Consider the following 18,752-nt stretch of genomic DNA (forward strand, 5'->3'; position numbering starts at 1 on the left):
ATCTGTCTTGGAGCTCGAGGCAGTGTAGGGAATAGACACAGTGGAAGCATCTCTCCTGGACTGCTATGGAGGCCTTGGGCTCAAATTCTAAAGAAACTGCCCTGGTCAGGTTTAACATGCTGGGAGATCAGATATAGACAAACTTGAGTTGTGAATTCAAAAACCTCCAAGCTGCCCATGCTCTGCTCTCCTACAGATCAGCTGACATGTTGAGAGAGTTCCCAACAGCAGTGGCACGCCTGTAATTACAGCTTAGACAGCTGGATCTCAAACTGACAACATCTGAGCCACCAAACATCCCTTTGAAAGTGAGCGAAGAGCGGCCAAAAAGCAGGCAGTACTGAACAGGGTCCTCATAATGCACACCGCAAGAAAGTTAGGTTAGCGAAACCTTCTAGCCAGCCAGTTTACCTATCCCTTCACCGGGGGAAATCACTTAGACGAAGTAGGTTAGGTAATAAATATCATATATAATCCACTAGCACGAAGGGAAGCACCTACACAAAACACATTAACCACAATCACACACCACGCAGTGACGGGAATAAATGCACTGCACTTGATTTCAACACTGTGTTGAGTATTTAGGGTTGATTAGTTAGAATAAAGCAGCACAGCAACAGATGGAAATTGGTGATATTTGAGGAACTGAGTGAGAAAGTGCAGTTATATAAGGTATTGGTGAGACCGCACCTGGAATACTGCATACAGTTTTGGTCTCCATACTTAAGAAAAGACATACTTGCTCTCGAGGCAGTACAAAGAAGGTTCACTCGGTTAATCCCGGGGATGAGGGGGCGGACATATGAGGAGAGGTTGAGTGGATTGGGACTCTACTCATTGGAGTTCAGAAGAATGAGAGGCGATCTTATTGAAACATATAAGATTGTGAAGGGGCTTGATCGGGTGGATGCGGTAAGGATGTTCCCAAGGATGGGTGAAACTAGAACGAGGGGGCATAATCTTAGAATAAGGGGCTGCTTTTTCAAAACTGAGATGAGGAGAAACTTCTTCACTCAGAGGGTAGTAGGTCTGTGGAATTTGCTGCCCCAGGAAGCTGTGGAAGCTACATCATTAAATAAATTTAAAACGGAATTAGACAGTTTCCTAGAAGTAAAGGGAATTAGGGGTTACGGGGAGCGGGCAGGAAATTGGACATGAATTTAGATTTGAGGTTAGGATCAGATCAGCCATGATCTTATTGAATGGCGGAGCAGGCTCGAGGGGCTGATTGGCCTACTCCTGCTCCTATTTCTTATGTTCTTATGTTCTAGTATAGGTGATGGTTTTTGTTACATTAATTTGCAGATGTGGATTGTAGCTTAAGAAATGGGACAACACTGCACTCATTGGAAGGCATCTTGACATAATGCCTAGCGTATTGGTTTTTCTTGCTGTATTTCTGCTTCAGCAGCTAATTCCTTACCTTGCGCTGCATGGCTGCACCATCCTTTCTATTGACCTTTGCAGTGTGTTCACTAGTCAGGCCAAAGTTATAAAGTATTTAGACAAGAAATACTCATGAGACCCTGTGAGGGTGATGTACAGTAAGCTACCCCCGATCGATTGAGCTATCTGAAGAGCTGCTTTAAGATCCCTATTTTATGGCAGTGGTCATTCTGGTTGTAACATGAGCTTCTGTCTGTGGTTGGTGGTACGGTATCATGGATGCTATGCCACGCCTTGTGTGCCACCCGATTCTTCATTGCTGTCCTCTTCTTCCAACTATAGTGCCAGTGCAACACTGAATCCAATCCCATGATAGCCAAAAAAAAATGCGGGTTCCATCTCAAGATATAACGCTACAGTCAGGCAAACAGATTCCAGTGCAGCAGTTTCATATACGATCTAGCAACACGCCACATCTGTGAATGAGTTAGCCCTGGAATATGCTGTGGCCTCCGCTTTTATGCCACCAGTAATAAGCTTAACTACCCTGACATATGCAGTCAACTTCAGACAACTCCAGTCCAGCAGCATTATGTAGAATACATTTCATTTCATTGCATTGCAAGAATCTTTTACAAATAATCAAACCAGGTTTTCACCAGCCACAGCAGTCATCAAACACATTGCAGATGTTGATGTTAACTTCAGAATTTAGAAACTTAAGTGGATCTTCCACTTTAATGTGCCATCCCTGTTGGCTTCTTCTAGTCTCATACAAACACAAGTCAAAATCATCATCATGTGGCTCCCTGTCACCATGATCTGGGTGGAAAAGTTGATTGGCGGTATGTCAAAATCATCATGGCCTCGTTCTGTCGCGGACAGGAGGAAAACTAACTGAAAACACTGGCAACCCGCTGGTAGTTATAATCACTCCTAGACTTCTGGTTTTTCTTACAACAACTTGCATTTATATAGTACCTTTAACGAAGGAAAATGTCCCACGACGTCCTGTTTTTTATCTATTTTTACAAAACTGTTTATTATTTGAAGTAGCTACAACTGTACTTCATCCTGATCCCTTTATCATTTATTATCAATGCTATCATTGAAATTCAAAAGTAGTGTTGACTTGATTGTTTAAATTTGTGTTCTTTGATTAATGGTCAAGTTTACATGGTGACGGTGAAGTCTATCAAAGAACAATGAACCCATAGGGATAGTTGTTCAAACGGGGATTAGTTCGCTCTTGAGTTATTAGCACCTCCCCATCTGTTAGTTTGATGACTACACCACATATTGTGGAATCAATTTCATTCACATAGTGTTCGGATAGCTTCAACTATCTATCCACCAGTACCACTTTATGCCTGTTAATCAAGTGTAACCATTTGGAAAATCTTCCCTACATTCAACAGTTTAAGTGCATTTATTCCTCTTTTTTTTCGAACCCATTTTACAACTCATGTTTGAAAAGTTCTCCCGCAGAAATAAAACCTTGTCTGGCTAAATCAAACAGCAGACATAGGGAAAAAAACTTTGAATTCTAGAAATATGAGAAAAAAAAACAGAACATGCAAGACAGTCAGCATCTGAAAGAGAAAGATAGAAAAGTCCTATCTGAAAGGTTAACCTATCAGGTAAAGTTCTGATGAAGGATCCCAGCTAAAACATTAATCTGCCTTTCTCCTTCAGATACTGTCTGACCTGCTGTGCGTTTCTAGTTTCTGTTCACGGCTAAATCAAAGTCTGGGGAAAGTATACAGACTTTAATTGCATTTTCCAAGCCACTACTTTTCTAATTCAACCTTCCACTTTTATGTCGGCAGCAGAAATCAATTTTAATTTCCGACGTTGGAGGATTTGATGATTGCCACAGTTGGGAAGCATTACAGGCAGCGAGATGTCGCTGGGAGATCAAATTCCTCTTCTTGTGTTTCTATTAAATTGTTCTCTTTATATTTTACAGGGTCATTACCAAAATGGGTTGTGAATAGAGTTTCCCAATTTGTAGCTCCCAAGGTAAGGAATGAGTGCTGCCCACTGTATATCTTTGGAGCAGTTAATGGTGATTCCACCTACTGAGTGGGTCTAGAGACAATGAGATAGTCATTAGCAGTAATCTAGTATCCTTTTCTAAAATAACCCATAAGGAGACACAGGGTTGTCCCAGTGTCACCAAACCAAACAAAAGTACCCCCCTTTTAAAGGGGCAAACTAATAAAGAACTTAACCACAAAACCAAAGGAAACTTATAAACTGAAATAATAATGTGATTACTATTATCCACTAGGCACTCCAGTCCTTGAGGTGCCCATCAGTGGTGGAAGGCCTCAAATGTACCGGCGGACACCACGGGCTCCTTCCCTAGGGCCACCCGGGCACAGACAAGACCGCGGAAGAGAGGCAGATAGCCAAAGCGACCACCCTCATGGGCTGCATCCAACCTGGACCTGTGATAGTCACCTTGGCCAGGCCCAGGAGCAGACCCGCTAGGTCCTCCAACTTGCCCACCCCCCTCTGCACCAGGTGGCCAAAGATCAGAAGCGTGGGACTGAAGTGAAGCCAGAAACTGAGGAGCAGACCATTCAAATAGTGGAAGAGGGGCAGAAAACTGATATCAAGTTTCCTCCTGCTGCTAATTCAAGTAGCTTCAGTCTAAAGGAAGTGGCCAACAGTGTCCAATATACTTGACTTACGAAGGGTACTTTCTTCCTGTTTCCATTTAGGCTATGAAGCGGATTTACAAAGCCTGTTTGAAGTATCCTGAGTGGAAGCACAAGCACAACCCAAACTTCAAGCCCTGGGTCTACCCGGAACAGAACACGCTGCCCAACGTCAACCTATCGGAACTATCGCTGCAGCATGCCGACTCGCTGGAGAACATCGACGAGAGCAGCCTGTCGGAGGAGAAAGTCCGCATCAGCGATGAGGAGGATAGCTACTCCAAGGAATCATAACAGACACATGAGGGCAGAAAAAAGAAAAGAGATAGGATCATTTATACGGGGTTTAAAGACTCAGTATCCCTTTTACACTCAGTGGCACAATCTAAACCAAGTACTAATTCAGACTCACAAAATGGCACAATCTAAACAATTCAAATTCATACAACACAAGCCTTTAAGGTTTATGAACAGTTCTACTGTGTCTTTATGGACTCAAACTGAAAAATTGCAGTTAGGACCAGAAGAGGCGTATTGACACTGAACTGGTGGAATAGGTAGTAACTGGAAAGGGTTTGGGTTACATTTTATGGCTTAGGTTCCTCAAATGGCAGTGGGTATGTACATATTGCAACATTGAGATATAATCCAGATGATACTAGCACAGTTATTGTATGCAGATGGATTAGCATGTGGTTTTGCTGTGTTTTTGTGTTTCTTGTTATTATTCCATTTTTAACCCATTCACAACAAAAGAAGCCATTTGATGTCATTCCCATTGAGCCTTGGCTAATTTTGGATGGTGCCTTTATTATAGACTGTTGCAAAGAACACCAGCATATTGTGAATTCAATAGGAAACGGGTATGAAAAGGGATACTGTCTCTTTTAAAATCCTTCAGATTCAATCAGACTCCTTCAGAGACACCACTTGGAAGAGCCATCCTCACCAAAGTACCTTATAGGATGCACAAAGATTAATGGATAAATGTAAACAGATAATATAAGCTACAAGAGTAATCTGAACCCACATCATGTTGCTACTGTTAACTCCTTCTTACCTGTTAGTTTATAAAACGTAGGCACTTTATGACTTATATTTTGGTGGCGTTTCTAAATTCCAGGTGATACCTTGGTATGCATTAGTTTAAAAATTCCTTGTGATGTGAAGAGGTCCACAATATTGGTCAAGATGACAGTAGAGCAATGTAACAAACCTTTGAGGTTAATTGTTGCTGTGAGATCCCAGGCCATCATATTATAAAGAAATTATGGCATATTCAACCAGATTAGCCCAGAGAGCAATGCTTTATAACCAATAAGATATAGCTCCCACAGTTCACCATGAACCAACCTGTCATGATACCATCAATGTTTAAAAGTATTGTTTTAATTAGACTTTGTGTTTGCATGGTTCCATGTTGAAGAATGCAGTCATGTGATAATGATGTAGATAGCACAATACAAGACAAATTAAACATGCTAAATGATCACCCTGTGCATTTGCACACACGTGCGCCTGGTCAATAGTACAAGTGCACAATTAACGTCAGCCCTTCCCCTCCCTCCATATGTTCTGACACAAGAGAGTTGGCACCTCAGCAAGTGGTTGCCCGGTCTTTGGCCATATACTGTGCAATGCCGAGATCTTAACATGGTGTGCAGAGGAAATATACAATTGTGTTAGAAAACATCCTGCAGCTCTCTCATTGGCTTATTTGGTAAATATATGCCAGGTGCAGGACTTGTTATATTCTCATATGGAATACAAAGGGAAGGCAGTTATGCTCCAGTTGTACAGAGGCGTGGTCAGACCCTATCTGGAGTATTGCATTCAGTTTTGGGCACCGTACCTCAGGAAGGATATATTGACATTGGAGGGGGTGCAACGCAGATTCACCTGAATGATACCTGGGCTTAGAGGGTTAAATTATGAGGACAGACTGCATAAACTTGGCTTGTATTCCTTTGAGTATAGAAGATTGAGGGGTGATCTGATCGAGCTGTTTAAAATGATTAAAGGATTTGATAAGGTAAATAGGGAGAAACTATTTCCACTGGTGGGACAATCAAGAATGAGGGGACATAATCTTAAAATTAAAGCTAGGCCATTCAGGAGCAAAATCAGGAAGCACCTTTTCATACAAAGGGTAGTAAAAATTTGGAAATATCTCCCCCAAAAGGCTGTGGATGTTAGGACAATTGGAACTGTCAAGACTGAGCTAGATAAATCTTTATTAGGTAAGGATATCAAATGCAATGAGCAATGCCAGGAAAATAGAGTTGAGGTGCAGATCAGCCATGATCTAATTGAGTAACGGAGCAGGCCTAAGGGACTGAATGGCCTATTCCTGTTCCTGATGTTCCTATGACCAGAAAAATCCCAAATTCAATCACTGCTTCATGATGAACTGACTGACGTCAGTCAAGGCAGCAGCTCAGGTGCTACAATTGGCCTCAGTTCCCCTAAGCTAGAGAGGGAAAGAAAGATCCAAGGTTCCCAACTCTGATTGGCATCCAGTGGCTTTGCTGGAAAGTAAGCATGTGTGTGGATATTGGGTGAGGATAAAATCAGGCTCAATAGCCTTCAGCATTCATTGTCTCAGCTCACACATGATCTCCAACATTCACTGCCTCAGCTCACACGTGATCTCCAACATTCACTGCCTCAGCTCAAACATGATCTCCGACATTCACTGCCTCAGCTCACACATGATCTCCAACATTCACTGCCTCAGCTCACACATGATCTCCAACATTCACTGCCTCAGCTCACACATGATCTCCAACATTCACTGCCTCAGCTCACACATGATCTCCAACATTCACTGCCTCAGCTCACACATGATCTCCAACATTCACTGCCTCAGCTTACACGTGATCTCCAACATTCACTGCCTCAGCTCACACATGATCTCCGACATTCACTGCCTCAGCTCACACATGATCTCCAACATTCACTGCCTCAGCTCACACATGATCTCCAACATTCACTGCCTCAGCTCACACATGATCTCCAACATTCACTGCCTCAGCTCACACATGATCTCCAACATTCACTGCCTCAGCTCACACGTGATCTCCAACATTCACTGCCTCAGCTCACACGTGATCTCCAACATTCACTGCCTCAGCTCACACGTGATCTCCAACATTCACTGCCTCAGCTCACACATGATCTCCAACATTCACTGCCTCAGCTCACACATGATCTCCAACATTCACTGCCTCAGCTCACACATGATCTCCAACATTCACTGCCTCAGCTCACACATGATCTCCAACATTCACTGCCTCAGCTCACACGTGATCTCCAACATTCACTGCCTCAGCTCACACGTGATCTCCAACATTCACTGCCTCAGCTCACACATGATCTCCAACATTCACTGCCTCAGCTCACACATGATCTCCGACATTCACTGCCTCAGCTCACACGTGATCTCCAACATTCACTGCCTCAGCTCACACATGATCTCCAACATTCACTGCCTCAGCTCACACATGATCTCCAACATTCACTGCCTCAGCTCACACATGATCTCCAACATTCACTGCCTCAGCTCACACATGATCTCCGACATTCACTGCCTCAGCTCACACGTGATCTCCAACATTCACTGCCTCAGCTCACACGTGATCTCCAACATTCACTGCCTCAGCTCACACATGATCTCCAACATTCACTGCCTCAGCTCACACATGATCTCCAACATTCACTGCCTCAGCTCACACATGATCTCCAACATTCACTGCCTAGACTTATACATGAAGGACCACTTGGGCAATGTACCCAGAGCGTGCCCAGTACCTGTGGAACTGTATATTAGCAAGAGTAAGCAGTTCCTTTAGGAGACTGAGGGAAAAAAAATCAAAATAAAGGTTTTGCTGGGGTGGAAATAATCATTTACAATAGATTTTACCCTTGAAACAGTGCTAGCTCCAATTCAAAGAAGGAGACGTTGCCTGATATGTGTAAAAGCACATGTTGATTCAATTCTCAGATGTTGATTAGATGCCCAGATGTTTCTTCCAGAATAGCTTTGCACTTTTGATTTTGAGAATCCTCAGTATAAAACAATCATCAACGTGATGTGAGAAAGCACTGGGATTTTCAATAAAATATAACACTCTACACTATGATAGACAATTGGAATATTTTTTTAAATGTGAATTAACGAGCAATGGAATACAAAGAAAGATTTTCATCCATGATACAAAATTACTTTACGTTGGATTTTACTACAAACCCAACAGGATCCTTTTCTTAGAGTAAATTTGCAGATTCTGTTAGATGTCGTCTTGCAAAATCCTCTTGACTTGTAGGATTTGTAAGGAAATGTACAATTTTACTGTTGCAGATTGATTCGGATATGCAAATTAATTTCCTTTATTTGTAATAAGTTAAATATCCTCAGACATGTTAGTGCAACCTGAAGGAGTTTGAATTGTGCTTTATTTTAACAGAAAAATACAGCTTACGGAAATACCTTAGGATATCATTACTAACGGAGACGTTAGATTTTGACAATGTTTTTTGTTTTGTGCATGTAACTGGAATCTGATATTTTTGTGCTTTTAAGCCTTCAATTGTTTGCTGCTATTTTCTTTTCCTTTAGTCGAAATGGTATTTAGATAGTACAGGAGTTTAAAAAGAAAAGTCAAGCATTCATCGAGAATCCTGCAATAAATGTTAATAAACTTGAACTTGGCCAGTTGTCGAGACTGATAGCAAAATATTAAACTCTTTTGAACAGTGTATCTACAACTTGTAAGTTGGTTTTATTTCCAGGTGACATTGTAAAAATCACACAATGAAGAAAGATTTGTGTACTGTCTTGCCAAGATGATGGTAAGCTTTATCAGTGAAAGAAATGACCAAAAATCAGGATAAATATATGGTTGAGAACTTAACTGGAGAATACATATAGACTGAGATGATTAAATACTCCATAGGATCATGGTGGCTCTTGTCCTACTGGGGCTGGGACTGAGGGAAGTGTTGTCACAGACTATCGATTCTTACAGCACAGAAGGAGGCCACTCGACTCATGGTGCCTGTGTTATCTATGAAGGGCAGCAGGCAAGGGTTGAATAGTGGAGATACAGGCATGGATCAACGTTCTGCAGTTATGTTTGGAGGCAGAAAATATTAATGCACAACTTTCCCTCATGAGAGTGATTCAGTGGAATAGAGTCCATGAAAGAACAATTTGTGAGTGGCCTGTAGAAAGTGTGGACTTGATGGGCTGAATAGCCTTTCCTTGTCGGCTTCCAGAAAGTCTAGTCAGTTTGGCAAGACAGCACGTGTATTCCAGTATTGCTGAATCCCAAAGATTCTCACATTAGTCTTTTATGTATTTACTTAAAATTATAGATCAAATCAGGAGCATTATTTTATCAGATCACAGTATTTTCTGACATGAATATATCTCTTGCATTGAAGAGAAGAAAGCATTCATTACAGCGGAAGTAATGCTGTGTTGAAGTTTAGAGACACTCAACCCCACCCCTAGCCCCAGCAGTACACCATATAACAAGATAACCCTGTTGCTATTCCACCTCAAAAAAATTACAAGTCTAATGATAAATTATGGAAGATTCCTGTGCTGCATAGCACAAATCTTTACTTTGAAAAGAGTATTGCCTTTCACACTGGCTTTTATCATTAGTACTCAGGATCAGGGTTAGAAATGCCACAAAAAAGTAACTTGTCCACATCTGCATATATTGGTTCTCATGACATTATTGTGCTTTTGATAACATTAAAAGCTGCTCGGTTAACTTTACCCATTATCTGTCCAAAACATGAGTTTATTTAGAGCTCATGATTCAAGTGAGGTGGTTTAGACTCTGCAATGATTTCCCCTCAACCAACAAAGATATTCAGTAGATTGTACATTGTCTGTTTAATATTTTAATTCTTAGAAGCGCTTTTTGTCATACAGAAAGAGTAAGGGAGAAATTGCAAGCAAATTACCCTCTACTGTGGCAAAACAGAGATTCTTGCATTTATGTAGCATCTTATCACATCTCTCAGAAACTTCTCAAAGTGCTTCAGAGGCAGTGAATTACTTTGACGCGTAGTGAAGCTGTTGTCTCGCCACTGGTTCAACACAGACAGTGGCCTGTATGAAACACATTTTGTTGTTTGATTGCAGATTGACTTCCTGTGATGCCTGACCTTCTAATCTATGAGCTGCACCTGTGCTGGAATTCTATCACCTCTCTACTAAACCATTGGACGAGGTGGGCCTTGAAAATTAATCATCCAACTGGTCAGATGGCTGTCTCAAATCCCTAGAGCAGTCAAGACAGCCCAATTGTTTAAGCTGTCAAATATTTGCTGTCAGTCTGAACGTTTACCAAGTCTCCCTGTCCCATCAACTTGTTCGCCTTGATTGGCCGAATTTAGTCAGCACTCAGCCAAGACACTAAATGGAGGAGCACATCATAGTAATATTCCAATGTGGGGAAGAGTGAACCTCTCAGGAGCTTCTGCTGCAGAGGTCACGCCTCCTGTTGACTGATTGTAGAGAAGCATTGATAATGGCCCTGAATATATTTTCAATCTACTCAATGGCTTGTTTATCCCCACCCACATATGGGGCCCGAATTTAGCAGGCCTCCGGGTTCCCAGCGGCTGGTCCTCCGGGAGCGTGGTCAACACGCTCGGCGAAATTAGTGGGTTGCCCACGCGATCGTAGCAGGCAACCCACTAATAGGAATCAATTACCTGCTCCTCCGGGGTCCACGGCGCTGGTCTGCGCGTCAGTCGGGCTGCGCATGCGCAGTACGATCTGTCAGCTGGAGGCTCTCTAGTTAAAGGGGCAGTCCTCCACTGACAGATGCTGCAACCAATGGAACAAATTGCAGCATGGAGCAGCCCAGGGGGAAGGCTGCTCCCAATTTAATGATGCCTCACCCCAGGTATCATCAAATGGGGTGAGGAGGAGGGGGAGGACACAGATCATCCCCCCGGCGGGCGGGAGGAAGCGGTCTGCCTCTGCCACCAAGAAGGCCTGGCTCGAGGTGGCAGAGGGGGTCACCTGCGCCACCAACATATGGCCCACCTGCATACAGTGCAGGAGGCGCTGCAATGACCGCAGTAGGTCAGCCGCAGTGAGAACACGGAGTCTTTCCCCTACACTCCGTCTGCCACAACACTGCCCCCACCCCACATCTCCTTCGGCACCGCCAACACTATTCTGTCACATCACCCTTCATACCCACTCACACCCCATCCTCATCTTACCTCCACCTACTCACCTCGCCAGTACTCACCCTGCCACTAACACGCAACCCAATCCTCATACAATCTCATTGCTCCATCCCATACTTACCCTCTCGTGCATCTCCCTCACGGCCAGCCTCACTCAACCTGCCACCACCTGTGCTGCAGCCACAGGGCATGCATCACATATGTGCAGTAGGCAGCGTAAGGCAAACGTGTCGTGAGCATGAAGGGGGTGCACAAGGGTGTCTGAGGGTTTGTCATGGGTGTTACCCATATTGAATTTCAGAGCAACAAACAGCACACATTATATTGACACCACCACTGCCATGTCTCCGCGAATCCTGTCCGTTGTGTCCAATAATGCCCGCTCCTGGGTATCACTATGAGGACCCACCACTGATGCCACCCATCGTGTTACTGCAGAGTAGGTGCAGGTGTATTTGCAGGGCTTGTCCGCGCAGACGACTGAGAGACATCGGCGGTGTAGCCGGCTGCACCCTGGAAGGATGCAGAGGAGAAGGTGTGGAGGGCAGTGGTGACTTTGACAGCGACAGGTAAGCAGTTGGTGCTGGGGCCAGCCAGGAGCAGCTCGGCATGAAAGAGGCTGCAGATCTCCACGACTAGATGTCGAGCGAATCTGCGCCTCCCTGTGCACTGCTGCTCGGAGAGGTCCGGGGAGCTGCGCCTCGGTCTGTGGACCCTGTGGCGAGGGTAGTGCCCTCTGCGACGCGTCTCTCTCTGCGGTAGCCCTCCCTCCTGCTGTGCAGGTGGGCGTGCAACAACACCATGTTGGGGGGATCCACGTCTCTGCGGCGGACGGCGTGGACTGCGAGGCTGCTGGTGCTGGTCATGCTCTTCGTCCTCTGAGGGTCTCCACACACCACCCAACTGGCAGGTGTTGGTCTGAGGGTTTGTGCAGGGTAGGTGTGTGGTTCCTCGGACTGGGGCTGCGGTTTCGTGTCGGCCTGTCCTCTGGCTTGGCGGGGGGTGGTGGAGGGCAGGGGTTGCCCTATGTGACGCGGTGGCCTCCTGCGTGGGTGAGTGCTCTCCCCCGTGGAGTGCACCTTGGCACCTGCCACAGGCTGCTGGCTGCAACACGCCTGGTTGGAGGGAGACTGTTTCCCCCAGTTTGGGAAACTCACTGCCTTGAACCGAAAATCCCACACTTCCTCTTTTGACAGCTGCTTCAGCTCATTAACTGACCACAACAAGCAAGGTAAGTACTCTCAAGTGGAACCCCGCTGGCTTTAATTGCCTGCGGGATTCCCACCAGCGGGGCTTGCGCGCGCAGCCCCGCACATCAGCGCGGTACCCGGAAGTGGCCGGGATTTCGTCGCGATCCGGTCACGTGACCGGATATCGGGATTTTCGGAGCCCGCCGGAAACACGATCCTAAAATCGAGCCCATGGAGGCCAGAAAAGAGTGAAAACCGGTGGGGGGAGGGGAATCATCTCCCGAACATTAAACATGCAAACTCTTGCAAAGCAATTAATCCTCATGACATGGATTTATATTCTATATACTGTATGCATCAAACTTCAGCTGTGGTTTTTCACCAGCAGATTCTGGATTCCAATACTGATTATTTTTAGAATGGATACACAAATGGTGAACACACCTCATATAAATAGAACTTGCCATTAGATAGCTTTAAATTACTGCAAATGAACCACATTATTTGTGTGTTGTTTCAAGGCCCAACCTCATGGAATCGTTTATTTTTCATAATTCTTTGCTTCCACCTGTTGCATCCTTTCTTTCCTCACCTGTTGATTTAATATTATTTTAGATTTTGCTGATCTCATTTAAAAGTTGGCTTTGATATCAGAGTATCCTTGTAAAACAAAATGGTCAGTACAAAGCACCATGCTGGTTAATAGCAATAATATATAACTTAGGGCCCACTACAGGTTGTGTTCTAAGAGTTAAGCCCCAACTATGAAGGAATTTGTACTGAACCAAGGGTTAAGTCCCAACTATGAATGAATTTGTACTGAACCAAGGGTTAAGTCCCAACTATGAAGGAATTTGTACTGAACCAAGAGTTAAATCCCAACTATGAAGGAATTTGTACTGAACCAAGGGTTAAGTCCCAACTATGAAGGAATTTGTACTGAACCAAGAGTTAAATCCCAACTATGAAGGAATTTGTACTGAACCAAGGGTTAAGTCCCAACTATGAAGGAATTTGTACTGAACCAATGGTTAAGTCCCAACTATGAATGAATTTGTACTGAACCAAGAGTTAAATCCCAACTATGAGTGAATTTGTACTGAACCAAGGGTTAAGTCCCAACTATGAATGAGTTTGTACCGAACCAAGGGTTAAGTCCCAACTATGATTGAGTTTGTACCGAACCAATGAAACAACAAAAAGCCTAGGCACAAGAAAGGGCTGTTATCAGATAGCAAATATGATGCATGATAGATATTGCATAACCCTTTGATTCATGAATGTTCCAAATAAAGATTCTATCATATAAGATTGGGAAATGTAATTTTTGTTGACTTTAAACCAGAACATTACAAAGTAGAATTAGAGAACTGAACAACCAAACAGCATTTGTTTTCAATTCACTGACTATATCTTTAAAAAAACCTCATTCTTTGTACCATTTTAATCTTGCTGCCATGCAACTGCACTCCACAAAGAGTTAAATTTAAAACAAAATGAATGGGTCTCTTTCAGAGAGATTTGAGGCTAATGTATGATTTTCTACAAATATCTTGATGTGGACAAACTTGCCGGCATACATTCTCTGCAGGAACTTGTGTCAGGTTTAACGCGGCCCAGTTTGGTTTGATCCAGATTTGTCCTGTTTGGAACATAAACCACAACAGTCTGTGCCATGGGTGGTCTTCAGGCAGTCCCAATAAAGTGGTCAACTTAAATAATTATAGACATTGACTCCCCCAGTCCCCTTTACTACCCAGAAACACACTTTACTTAAAATTTCCTAGCTCAACCTACAAACATAGGTGCAGTCTTCAAACAAGTCCAGCATCACAGGTAGCTGTCATTCAGAATAAAATCACATCGCTTTCAAAGCTAAGAATAATATCCTTCCCTCGACAAATACTGACACGTGGACGAGTCTTCCTAAAGGGCACGTACTCTTACCCTCACCAGAGTGCCTCACAGTCAGTGTTAGAGGGACTTTGGGAGTTCATGTTTATAAGGATCAATGAGTCACCTCCCCCCTGCCCCCGCAACTAGGCTGGATGTCGTTGTAATGCTTTTGTCAGTGAATTAAAACAAAATATATTTTCTTAAAGTCTTCGTGTTTTGTGCTAAGAGCTCGCTGCTGTGCTTTGTATCTGATATTTTGATTGTTAACGTTTATTTTTGCTTTATGCACATTTCCTTGTCCTATCTGTACGGATGGTTTAAAGGGGACGTCAATGCTGGGAATACATTAATCATTAAATGTACTGTATCTATAATGACGCTATAAATTACGATAATAGGGAGTGGTAAATGGAGGACCAGCAATAGTTTAAACTGTTTGTTCACACTCAGTGGATGTACTTTTTTCAACCATTCTTTTCAAACTGGACATAGTATTTGTATGCACAATATATTATGTAATCTGATACTTTGTGATCGACATAACATTTCACAGGGAAAGTGCTGTATAAAGTGTCATTTGAACTAAATTCAATCACCCATGAAAATGAGGCATCATTGCTTCAGTTAAGAGAGTCAATCATTAACATCCTCTGTTTATATCCTCGGGAGATGTGTTTCCATCCCATAAATCATACTTGAATGATTTTAAATCCAGTACTGTACTCAGTAAGGATGGTTTTTTTTATGTAAATGATGCGGAAAATTCTTCCTCCAGCAGCCACAATATTGTGGGGGAAATTGGTCTTAAATATTCATCAGAGACTTAGGGGGGTGAATTTCCTCACTCCGCTGCCGTCACCTCAGGAGGGTGAATATGCGGTGGCGGAGTGGGGGAAATCTTGAGGAAATTCACCCACTTTGTATCGATCAGAATCAGTTATTGCATTTGCACTTTGATCTTGCTCTGGCTTGGAATCTTCACATTGCTTACATCATTATACAGCTTGCAGATCTCTGGACCGTTCTGTGTGTGTAAAGTGCAAGATACGTGCAATTGAATTCATTTTAATAGTCATTGTCAAATCATTTAGTTGAAGGCTGGCTTACAAACACAGTCTCATAACCACGTGTCTCCAAACTATATCATGGAGTGGCTTCTTTCTAGAAATGTGTGCTGGGTTCTACTTTTGGCGGTCCATCTTTTGTAATCATAAGAACATAAGAAATAGGAGCAGGAGTAGGCCAATCGGCCCCTCGAGCCTGCTCCGCCATTCAATAAGATCATGGCTGATCTGATCCTAACCTCAAATCTAAATTCATGTCCAATTTCCTGCCCGTTCCCCGTAACCCCTAATTCCCTTTACTTCTAAGAAACTGTCTATTTCTGTTTTAAATTTCTGTTTTAAATTAATCCTTCACAAATGCAATTGTGTTTTTACTGCATGCATTTGAACCACATCATGGGCTCGATTTTGGCGTCGGGTTTCCGGCGGGTTTCCAGCGGGAGGACCCGGAAAATCCCGATATCCGGTCACGTGACCGGATCGCGACGAAATCCCGGCCACTTCCGGGTACCGCGCTGATGTGCGGGGCTGCGCGCGCAAGCCCCGCTGGTGGGAATCCCGCAGGCAATTAAAGCCAGCGGGGTTCCACTTGAGTGTACTTAACTTGCTCGTTGTGGTCAGTTAATGAGCTGAATCAGCTGTCAAAAGAGGAAGTGTGGGATTTTTGGTTCAAGGCAGTGAGCTTCACACACTGGGGGAAACAGTCTCTGTCCAACCAGGCGTGTTGCAGCCAGCAGCCTGTGGCAGGTGCCAAGGTGCACTCCACGGGGGAGAGCCCTCACCCACGCAGGAGGCCACCGCGTCACATAGGGGAACCCCTGCCCCCCACCACCCCCCGCCAAGCCAGAGGACAGACCGACATGAAACCGCAGCCCCAGTCCGAGGAACCACCCACCTACCCTGCACAACCCCTCAGACCAACACCTGCCAGATGGGTGGTGTGTGGACACCCTCGGAGGACGAAGAGCATGACCAGCCCCAGCAGCCTCGCAGTCCACGCCGTCCGCCGCAGAGACGTGGAGCCCCCCAACACGGTGTTGTTGCACGCCCACCTGCACAGCAGGAGGGAGGGCTACCGCAGAGAGAGACGCATCGCAGAGGACACTAGCCTCGCCACAGGGTCCACAGACCGAGGCGCAGCTCCCCGGACCTCTCCGAGCAGCAGTGCACAGGGAGGCGCAGATTCGCTCGACATCTAGTCGTGGAGATCTGCAGCCTCTTTCATGCCGAGCTGCTCCTGGCTGGCCCCAGCACCAACTGCTTACCTGTCGCTGTCAAAGTCACCACTGCCATCCACACCTTCTCCTCCGCATCCTTCCAGGGTGCAGCCGGCTACACCGCCGATGTCTCTCAGTCGTCTGCGCGGACGAGCCCTGCAAATACACCTGCACCTACTCTGCAGTAACACGATGGGTGGCATCAGTGGTGGGTCCTCATAGTGATACCCAGGAGCGAGCATTATTGGACACAACGGACAGGATTCGCGGAGACATGGCAGTGGTGGTGTCAATATAATGTGTGCTGTTTGTTGCTCTGAAATTCAATATAGGTAACACCCATGACAAACCCTCAGACACCCTTGTGCACCCCCTTCATGCTCACGACACGTTTGCCTTACGCTGCCTACTGCACATATGTGATGCATGCCCTGTGGCTGCAGCACAGGTGGTGGCAGGTTGAGTGAGGCTGGCTGTGAGGGAGATGCACGAGAGGGTGAGTATGGGATGGAGCAATGAGATTGTATGAGGATTGGGTTGCGTGTTAGTGGCAGGATGAGTACTGGCGAGGTGAGTAGGTGGAGGTAAGATGAGGATGGGGTTTGAGTGGGTATGAAGGGTGATGTGACAGAGTAGTGTTGGCGGTGCCGAAGGAGATGTGGGGTGGGGGCAGTGTTGTGGCAGACGGAGTGTAGGGGAAAGACTTCGTGTTCTCACTGTGGCTGACCTACTGCGGTCATTGCAGTGCCTCCTGCACTGTATGCAGGTGGGCCATATGTTGGTGGCGCAGGTGACCCCCTCTGCCACCTCGAGCCAGGCCTTCTTGGTGGCAGAGGCAGGCCGCTTCCTCCCGCCCGCCGGGGGGAAGATCTGTGTCCTCCCCCTCCTCCTCACCCCATCTGATGATACCTGGGGTGAGGCATCATTAAACTGGGAGCAGCCTTCCCCCTGGGCTGCTCCCTGCTGCAATTTGTTCCATTGGTTGCAGCATCTGTCAGTGGAGGACTGCCCCTTTAACTAGAGAGCCTCCAGCTGACAGATCGTACTGCGCATGCGCAGCCCGACTGACGCGCAGGCCAGCGCCGTGGACCCCGGAGGAGCAGGTAATTGATTCCTATTAGTGTGTTGCCTGCTACGATCGCGCGGGCAACCCACTAATTTCGCCGAGCGTGTTGACCACGCTCCCGGAGGACCACCCGCTGGGAACCCGCAGGCCTGCTAAATTCAAGCCCCATGTTTCTGATATAAAAAAAACACTTTTTTGGAACGAAATGAGCCATGAAAGGATTAACTTTGAAGACGGTTATTCGGCAAATTGAATCATTTTGACGAATAACTGTTGATGTTAGAGGTGTTTCTATGGTTGAGATCGAAGATTCTGAGTTCAGTTTTATTTAGCCCAAGTTCCAGCTATTACTACATTATCTTGTTTGTTATTTGTTTGTATGCCTGAAGAATTTATTATATTTTGTGCAATTTAAAATAAAACTACATTTCAATGCTGACTTTCAAAGAATTTCTGTTTTCTGGCTAATGTATTTTTTTTAAGTTACATCACACCATCACCAACAATAAGTTACATTTATATCGAGCCTTTAACACAGTAAAATGTCCCAAGGCGCTCTACAGGAGCATTATCAAACAACCAAGCCGCATAAGGAAATATAAGGGCAGGTAACCAAAAGAGTGGTCAAAGAGATAGATTTTAAAGGAGCTGCTTAAAGGAGGAGAAAGCGTTAGAGAGGCGGAGAGGATTAGGGATGGAATTTCAGAGCTTAGGGCCTAGGCAGCTGAAGGCACGGCCATCAATTGCGGAGCGAAGAAAACCGGGGTGCGCCAGAGACCAGAATTGGAGGAACGCAGAGATCTCACAGGGTTGTAGGGCTGGTGGAGGTTACAGAGAGAGGGAGGGGCGAGGTCAAAGAGGGATTTGAAAACAAGGATGACAATTTTAAAATTGAGGCATTGCCAGACCGGGAACCAATGTAGGTCAGCGAGCATGGGGGTGATGGGAGATGGGGACTTGGTACGAATTAGAATCACCAAGGCAGAAACATTGCTGTGAACATTATGATCAAAAATCTACTCAAAAAGAACAATCTGACTACA

At 45.0% G+C, this 18,752-nt stretch overlaps 1 protein-coding gene across 2 annotated transcripts in view; it reads left to right on the forward strand.

Moving 5' to 3' along the window:
- stard15 (StAR-related lipid transfer (START) domain containing 15) overlaps window positions 1-6,829 on the forward strand; it is a 93,177-nt gene extending 86,348 nt beyond the window's left edge. Inside the window, exons 6-7 of one of the 2 annotated variants that reach the window (XM_067996049.1) lie at window positions 3,359-3,411; window positions 4,119-6,829. In XM_067996049.1, coding sequence (XP_067852150.1) covers window positions 3,359-3,411; window positions 4,119-4,349 — 284 coding nt within the window. In that variant the 3' untranslated portion in view covers window positions 4,350-6,829. The remainder of the gene's footprint in view (window positions 1-3,358; window positions 3,412-4,118) is intronic. The other variant, XM_067996048.1, reaches the window with a different exon arrangement.
- Window positions 6,830-18,752: the final 11,923 nt, after the last annotated feature.

The sequence above is a fragment of the Heptranchias perlo genome, chromosome 14, assembly GCF_035084215.1.
Source record: "Heptranchias perlo isolate sHepPer1 chromosome 14, sHepPer1.hap1, whole genome shotgun sequence".
In the NCBI taxonomy this organism is placed as follows: Eukaryota; Metazoa; Chordata; class Chondrichthyes; order Hexanchiformes; family Hexanchidae; genus Heptranchias; species Heptranchias perlo.